This window comes from Phytophthora sojae (assembly GCF_000149755.1).
Source record: "Phytophthora sojae unplaced genomic scaffold PHYSOscaffold_3, whole genome shotgun sequence".
In the NCBI taxonomy this organism is placed as follows: domain Eukaryota; phylum Oomycota; class Peronosporomycetes; order Peronosporales; family Peronosporaceae; genus Phytophthora; species Phytophthora sojae.
In genome coordinates this window covers 9703133-9711588 of record NW_009258117.1, presented here as the reverse complement: position 1 = coordinate 9711588, position 8456 = coordinate 9703133, and the positions used below count along the sequence as shown (strand labels likewise).

Sequence of the window (8456 nt, the reverse complement as noted above, 5' to 3'; positions counted from 1 at the left end):
TGGTACTGAGCAACAGAGAGGTTACCCTCTGTTGCGGCGGCGGTCGTCTTCTGCGGCGAGCTCATTGCGGAATGAGCTCGAGTTTTCTTTCTCCCAACGTGAAGAATTGACGAATGGTCAATTTCCTGATTGACGTGCCGTGACTCGGCGCGTCTAACCTTAAGGGGGGATGGTGTAACAGGGTTACACGCACAAGTGGCAACAGTCACTTGTAACTCTAACAGACACGACGTCTGTTAGAGGTTCGAAAGACGTTCTCGACTTTGGTGTAGACACACCAAAGGCTGCATACATTTACGATCACCACGACGGGTGGTTCATCGAGACTTAGGATTCCTATTGGCTGAAAGCAGCATCTTTTAGCCAATGAGCGACATGCATAGCATTGGAATTCTGCCAACCAGCCGTTGGCAGATTCCTATCTTAGAATATTACACTTAGAGGAAGTCAGAAACATAAAACAAAAATAGCAGTTCTCATTTTAACCCAAAAACATTATTTGGATCGTTTATTTAGATTAATCTATACTCGGAGGCCCGAGTATAATTAACTCTAATTTAAACTAAGCTACGCTTCCTCACATACACGCGCACACGTGTAAGCTAAAGTAGTGAGCCAAAGTAGGCCCACTACATTTTCGGCCAAAGTCGACTTGACTGGAGGCTAGGATTTTTCGGCCAAAATCGACTTGACTGGAGGCTGGGATTTTTCGGCTAAAGTCGACTTGGCTGGAGGCTGGTTTTTTTCGGCCAAAGTCGACTTGGCTGGAGGCTGGGGGGTTTCGGCTCAAGTCGATAGTTACGCTTGTGTCTCTTGGTGGGGGTTCATTCACATTTGGCGCTGCTGTGCCGGTATTCTGTAGTCGTCGTGAGATGAAAGTGCTTAGATTGTGGCGGCCTATAAACCGGGTAGTCCACGAACTCTGAGCCGCGGGTTTGCGCTCCCAAAGCCAGGTATTGTCGACGCAGCATCCGCGACAACATCATCTCTGCACACAACCTGGCCGTTTGCCACTTTTGCCTTGATCCGCTCAACAATACCAGCCTCGTATTGAAGCGTCGGAGGGGCCATGCCTGGTGGCGCTGCCCGCTTTGCGGATGGATCGGCCTGGGACGAGAATAACTTGTGCTTGTTAGTCATCCAACCCAGCAAGGTTGTCCGAGCCACACCATGACGACGACCCCCCTCGGTAGCGTCCCATGCATTTCGCTCGCATGCGAGCAGGATCTCGATCTTCTCCGCATTCGTCCGCTGATCTGAGCTTTACATCTTGGCAAGAATCGAAGTGTCGCGTTTCGGACAAACTCGACATGTACCTTACATTTCATTGGATGAAATTTCTTAAATCCTATTGGTCAGAATGCATACTATACTAATTACGACCCATCAATGATTGGTTGAGAAGCATGCTATTTAGTCATTCTACTTTTTGACAGCTGCCGCTCATCGGTGGCTCGCGAGTGTCGCTTACTCCCATTAACAGCAGTTTCGGGCTTACTCGACTGTGGGCGATTTCGGGTTTACTCGACTGTGTACGCTCGGCGGTTTGGGAATTCTCGATACTATGCCGGTCAGGCTTGACGAGCCAAAGCTAATATGTCCTGTGTGTCTGCAGATGCGGGGTCTTGAATTCGGCCTGTAGCGAGGAGACGCTTGTGGGCTGCGATGCGTTTGTCCAAGACGCCGCACTTGTGCAGGGGACGCAGCGCACGCAAAACACTGCCAGCGCCCTTCGCGTTGATGTTCCGCGACTTTAGGAAGTCCAACACGGCATCTTCAGCACGGCGGCCGGCGTCCAAGACCTGATCCTTGTAGTCTGCAACCGTGGGGTCAAGCGTAAAGCCGTCTTCGAGGAACAGGTTCATGAAGGCGACGACGTGGCGTGATTCGGACTTCTTTTGGCGGTCAGAGCAGTCCCAGACACACACGAGGAACACGGGTGTACCACTCGTACCATGCAGCAGACAGGTGCGTAACTTGCTTCTTGCTCCGTTTTGGCTTGGGCTCTTGGTCTAACGATTCCTTTGCTTGGTCTTCTTCAGCGGGTCTACGCGGCTCCTTGGCTTTCATCTGAGCCGCCTCGACAATCGTCAACCGCGCAGCTAGGGCCTTGTTTGTGGCGATAAGCTCATGAATGACAGCTAGAAGGTGATCGATGCTTGGACAGTGGTGTTGGCTTGCATCTTGTGTTTGGGTTTGTTCTTGAGCAGGCGGAGCGGCTTCGCTGTCCAGCGCGACTGACCACGCAAGCATGTCGCCAATCGGGATGTCTGCAGCACGCAAGCTCTCTTCCACGCGCGTGACAATGGGGGCCGCGGGTGCGAGCTCCTTAAGCTGCGGGTAGTAACGAACCAGGTACGCAGTGAGGACAGTGAGGACCTTGGTGCTTACATTTAGACGATGTTGCTTGACACCTGTACAGGAATTGAACAGGAAGCCCTGCAATCGGCCGAGGCGTTCTTGACTGGCGTGATCTAGCGTCGCGACGTCGATGACCGCTGGAACGTCGTCTGCCGCTCACCCACTTAAGACCCGGGCCACCTTCCTATCCTCGCGTGCGGTCATATCCCAAGCACCGCGATCAAAGATCCACTGGGCGGCGAGGCGGTCATCTCCGTTCGCATGCTGGGCCCCGCCACGCCGGAAGGAGTGCGAGGTCAGGTCAGGGGTGGCTCCTGCCGGCTCGGCGACGCGCTTGAGCATCCTGTTCACGTACGCCTGCACGCTGTCTTCGCCGCGCTTGACCTCACCGGTGCGTGCCTCGGTTGGGCTGGTGTTGATGTTTCTTGTGTGTCCGGGCAGGTTTGCGGCGGCGGAACAGAGGATACGTTGCCGGCCGCGAGCATTGAAGGCAGGGACGACTCCGTCGGGACCACAGCGACGTCGAGCGAAGCGGGCTCGGCTTCCAGCAGCTACAGAAGCGTCACACCTTCGTCAAGTGGCACGGCGACCTCCGCTACGTGATCGGGCAACTGAGACAGGAGTGCCGCGCATGGCGCGTCCTGCGTCGCTTGCGCTAAGGCCAGAGCGTGCAAGGGACACGTCAAGAAGTCGCTCTTGTCCGGGATCAAGGTAAGACCCTGTTCTTCTGATGTATTGACACGTAGCAGCCGCAGGTAGAAGGTGCCGTCTGCCGATAGAGACACGTGCTGGTTTTGGATGTAGCCTAGGTCTGACGACCGGCCAAAGCAGTGCCACATCAAGCACGCTAGTGCTGCGTCTTGGTAGTCGGCGTGCACGCGTGCTGTGCTGTACACGTAACGGACTAAAGACTGTAAATCCTCCTTAGTACAAGGTGGAGCCTTATTAATCAAGCCACCTTTTTCGCGTTTCATGCAATGTTTATCTAAAGTCTTCCCTTGCTTTAGCAAGATCAACTCAGTTGGTACTCGCAAGTGTGGATACTTGTCAAATAGCCACAACTTGACATTTCTATGATATGATGTTGCCGTGTTGCGGGCTAACTTACCATTCTTACCTTCGTTGGTTGCGAGGTAGAAGCCAAAGCGGTCCATCGTCGCCGCTAAACGTTTGCCGGAGGCATCCAAGTGAATGCTAGCCTCGACAAACTCAAGGCTAGCCTTCTCCTCCTCCAACATCCGCTTGAATGCGGCGACGGCAGTATTCCGCGCCTTCTGCGTGTTCGTAGGAACGAAGGCAGCTAAGCTCATGCTGCTTCGTCTGCTACTGCTTGGTTCTTTTAATTGTGCGGTCAAACGCAAAGCCTACGTACTGGTTATCCTATCCACCGACCGGTTTCCTACCTTAGGAATAAACCTAGTTGTCAGAGCCATGACAATATTTAAAAAATATGTTAACTAATTGATATTTGTATGTACATATTCATATTACTGTGTGGATTCCGACAAATATTTGTCGGAAAGTGTCGGAACCGGAAACCTACCCCTATTATCTCCTATTTGCCAAAACTACACTATTGAAGCTCCGTGATTGGTCAAAACGCGAACTGATTGGGCCCAGTCACAATCCTGTCAGTCTCTCTGTCGGAAAGACCACTATATTCATCCATATATTTTTGTCGTGGAGTGTACGAGCAAAATATCATGCTACACTGCAAGATAAAAGCTGTCGATCATGATCGTGCTACAGCCTTTAAGAGGCAGAGGAGACTGTAGTTTATGCATTGAGGTGCAGGAAGTATTTTATAATATATAATACCGCATCCTACTCCCTGCGTCGTAGCCTACAGGAAACCTCGTCGATGGCGCCAAAGTGCTGAACGTGGTCTTCACCGGACGCAACGCCAGTCGGTCTGCCGCATGAGTCACCACTATTTAATCCTATATCGACCTGCCTTAAGAGCTATATCGAGCTGTCATAAGAGCGGCAAAACGCATGGGGACTCAAGTGTTTCGTTGCCGCGCTTCCAGCTCGGGAAGCAGTCTCAAGCATACCTGACTGAGCGATGTGTGTGCTACCGCCGCTATCGACGCGCTCAATGGCCACGGCCAGCTGTGAACGGCCACGTCGACATGGTTGAGAGACTTGTAGCGCACGGCGCACGTGTCTTTTTGACTAGTACCGAGCACTCCATCGGGCTGCTACTCGAGGCATGACAACCGCAGCCTGTGCTACTGCACGCTGTAGCAGCTAGCTGGTATTTCACTTCACTCTATGCCATTCTAGATTTATGCGTGTGATGTACACGTAACCCTGTTTCATCCCCTTCGCGTTACCGACCCCCGTGACGATCGCGTAGCTGCACGAAGCCCCCCCCCCCTGCTTAAATACCTCGCTTTTCAGTTGAGCTACATGCGTTAATAGCGCACCTAGTTCGAAAGTAGGAGGCAGCGGGGGTGGGCTGTAGTGATCCCTCATGGGCGCCACACCACAAGAAGCCCCCACTGTACGCAGGCATTGAGCCGGCAGTAGCAGCAGTAATTGGCAGATTCCGGACCGGAATCCGGAAACCTGTCAAACCTGCAAAAGAGCCACACTGGCGCCACATAAAAAACCTCGTTCCAATTAACGTCGACTTATTCATTCCGGACGGGAGTGCAAAGGGCTAAAATTCGTACTTATATGAAATATGTAAATCCTCTCCACTTGTTCTCCCTCATTCGGCGTTCTTCGAGGCAGCCACACGGCGCGCGCGCGGCAGCACGACAGGCAGCGGCGCGGGGGACTCGGGAGTGCGCGCGGCAGCACGGCGGACAGCGGCGCGGGGGACTCGGAGCGCGCGCGGCAGCACGGCGGACAACGGCACAGCAGCAGATCGACGGAGGCATAAATGCGGTCGGCATGAGGGTGAGCAGCGGTGTCGTGGTGGTGGCAGCAGCGGACAGCGACAGCGTGGCGGACAGTGGCGACGCAGACAGCGGTGGATCTCCGGAGGTAGGTCGTCTTACTCTCCACGCCCCCCGTAGCTCAGCGGCAGAGCGGAAGGCTATGCCTCCAGGTCGCTGGTTCAACTCCAGTCGGGGGCAATCGTGCTCTGTGTGTTGCTTGTGCTTTGTGCGTGCTTGAAGGCGAGCGCTAAGCCAGATCCGAAGCCCCCCATTGTGCGATGCAGGCGTACAAGCGTCCACAACAGCGCCGCTGGCTTTGAGCGCTAAATATTGGGCACCAAGCGTGCGGTATGCGTCGGGATGCGAGGTACGCAACTGGCGCCAGCGCTTGCGTAACGAAGACGCTTTGCATGTAGTTTTTTTTTGGTCGAAGGAGTGCAGCCGCGCGTTGACAGTGGAGTCCATGGCCAAGGCAAGCGTCCAAATCTCGTCTTTCCAGTGCTGGTAAGCCGCGACGTCGGATCGACTGGGCTGCTTCGATATCTGGAATGGCGCTTGGTAAAGTATTGCCATGATGTTGATCGTAGCCTTTGCCTCTGCTCGTTTGTTCTGCTTTTTCTTACCCTTAACGGTTTCCCAGATGTGGTTAGTATACCAGTTGAGCAGCGATCCCGCGAGCGTCGACGCTGTTGGAGGCGCTGGAGCTGAGAGCTCGACGGCAGTAGTGAATGCAGCGCTGGCGGCAGGAGGTGGAGCGTCGACAGAACCAAGAGGCAGTCGGGTGTGCGCATCTTCAAGCCGGCCGAGCCGCTCATTGATGCTCACCAATTGCGTGAGCATGTTCTCCAGCGTCGAGGACAGCAGCATGCGTTCGCGTAAGCAGCAGCACCGCGGCGAAGAGAATGGCTGGTCATCCCCGATGTAATACGTTGGCTCGCCGAAGGCGGCATCGCCTTCAAGGTATCCCTAATGATCTCGGTAATGTAACTTGCTACGTTTGGCCGCTTTCTCTCTCGTTTCTGCGGGGGTTCGGCGCCTCCTTCGTCCTCTTTCTGCAGCCTTTCCCAGTACATGATGGCTTCTTCCTGAGAATAAGGCTGGCCTCCAGGAAGGTCCGACTCAGCAAAGCGTGGGACCAAGGGGAAGAGATGCTCAGAGGGCTCATCGTAGCATATGAATAACAGGCCAAACGCGTGAAGCATGCACTGCTGCCAGCGCTCTGGTGACTTATAAATTGACACGCCCTGTACAACCGAGGTCTTAATCCGGGCGATATGCAGGAAAAGCTCTCCAGAGGCGGCAATTGAAAGTTGCTGCTTGCGTGCGAAGCATGTATCGATAGCCCGCCCAAATGTATGCCACATCATTGTCAAAAGCGCAGCATCATGCACAGACTTTAAACCAGTTGTCACATCGGCATGAGTCACGAGAAATTCCACTAGTCCACACAAATCATCAAGTGTACACCCTGGGGCGTCATTCGTTTGAACGTTGGCGCGAAGATTGCGTTCCTCAATGTGACTTGCCATCTTGTCCCTGATTTTTGCGATCCTCTTGGAGTCGGTTAGCGACGTAGTGTAGCGCTCTCGTAGGAGATTGACGACTTGTGAGAAGTAGCCAAGAGCTGTTGCCTTCGCCAGTAATCCGTCGGCAGCACGGGCTCTGTTACTTTTTCGAGTCTGTATCAAGATTGAAAAAGTTGTTAGCAATGAATAAAAGTTTTGAGTAGGTAGACTAGCATCATCGCTATGCGCTCTATGTATATCATCGAGCGAAGCCTTAGTCAGGCTCATGGAGTTAAGAAATTCCTCGAAAAGCTTATCGGCAGCTAGCTCCTGGCTGATCGTGCCAGCTGGAGTGTCAAGCCCGCGTGATGCCCTCCGCATCGTGGCTGTTGCGGGAGATCGAGAATGAGCACGAGCTCAGCTATAATCTATTTAAAAACCATCGCAAGCTATCGAACCTTTAAATTTCCTGTCTTTCTGGCAAGCTGTGCTATTATCGGATAAGTTGCAGTTTATATAAATGTTTGTATACTCTCTTATTAGATCATTCCTCGCGATTCCGAGCAATTCCGGAAATAAGCTGGGACACACTTAACCTACCCCTAATACTCTGTGATTGGGTATAATTCACTGTAGTCCTTGCGTACGCGTTGCGGATTGGGCCATGCCCCTGTAGTCTCTGTATGAGGGGTGGGGTGTCCGGCCAAAATACTCTTATCCTACAATAATATGCAATAGTAAATGTGCGGCAATTCTGCGGCAGAATTGCGCGGGTTACGCTGTGCCGAAGGTTACACGTACAGGAGCGTGCTCTGTGAAGCAATCGCTGTCTCTGTGATTATACACTACAGTCTGTAGTTTGACCCCACGCTCTGTAAAATGACCCCACGCTCTGTGAAATGACCATCTTCCTCTGTGATTAGAACGCTCTCTCGACCTGTACATGTACAGTTGGGGGACGGACGACGTTACGACCAGAGAATTTTCGTGGTGCGAAGCATTTTTTTAGATTTTCGACTCAAGCCTCCATGGGCTTGACCGGCATTGGCGGGCCGCCAGGCCCGCAGGTCGCCGCCGCCGAAATTAGATCTCAAAACGCCGTTTAATTCCAACTGTAGTTCAGAGAAAGTCAGAATTCTGCTAGGATGGCCGCCCATGGCGCTGTCCAAGAAGCCATCGCAATGAGGATGTTCCCCCCTGCGATTTCGCTACCTGAGAAGCAGTCGGGTGCTATGTTGTCTGCTTGGTTTAAGGTGCCTACGCTTGCATGGGCTCCGGAGGCTTTAACAGAAACACGAAAGCCCGTTTGTGTTACAGAGGGTTGCCACTGCACTCCTCAAGTAAAAGAATATTTGCAGCGAACGGTACATGACGCCGATCATAAAACCACAATATACTACGCAAGGTACGTTTGCCGAGGTGCGTCTAAAGTATCTTTTACTACAATTGATGATAGATACTTGTCCACATCGAAAGAAGTGCTGTTAGCATTTCCATATCTACTTACTTACAAATCTGGCATCTCGCTAGAGCTGTTTGACCTTGTATATGATAGTATGTTGACAACTAAGGGGATATCAGGGGCCACCAACAACATTGTTCGCCGTCGACAGAAGCGGTACTACACCCTGTTAGCTGGTGCCGCAACCGAGATAGAGAAACGCAAGCGAGCCGACCCCCACTACAGTCAGCCTTTGCTTCT

General features: G+C 52.7%; 1 protein-coding gene and 1 non-coding gene across 2 annotated transcripts; one reads left to right on the top strand and one right to left on the bottom strand.

Moving 5' to 3' along the window:
• Positions 1 to 2517: 2517 nt before the first annotated feature.
• On the bottom strand, positions 2518 to 7042 carry PHYSODRAFT_495391 (hypothetical protein; the record flags this gene model as incomplete). The annotated part of the gene is made up of 3 exons (XM_009526853.1): positions 2518 to 2675; positions 6178 to 6687; positions 6772 to 7042. The coding sequence occupies 3 exons, from the start codon at positions 7040 to 7042 to the stop codon at positions 2518 to 2520; spliced, it is 939 nt and encodes a 312-aa protein (XP_009525148.1).
• Positions 5378 to 5447, top strand: PHYSODRAFT_t754. The gene has a single exon. It is a non-coding gene; the product is annotated as a tRNA-Ile (tRNA).
• Positions 7043 to 8456: the final 1414 nt, after the last annotated feature.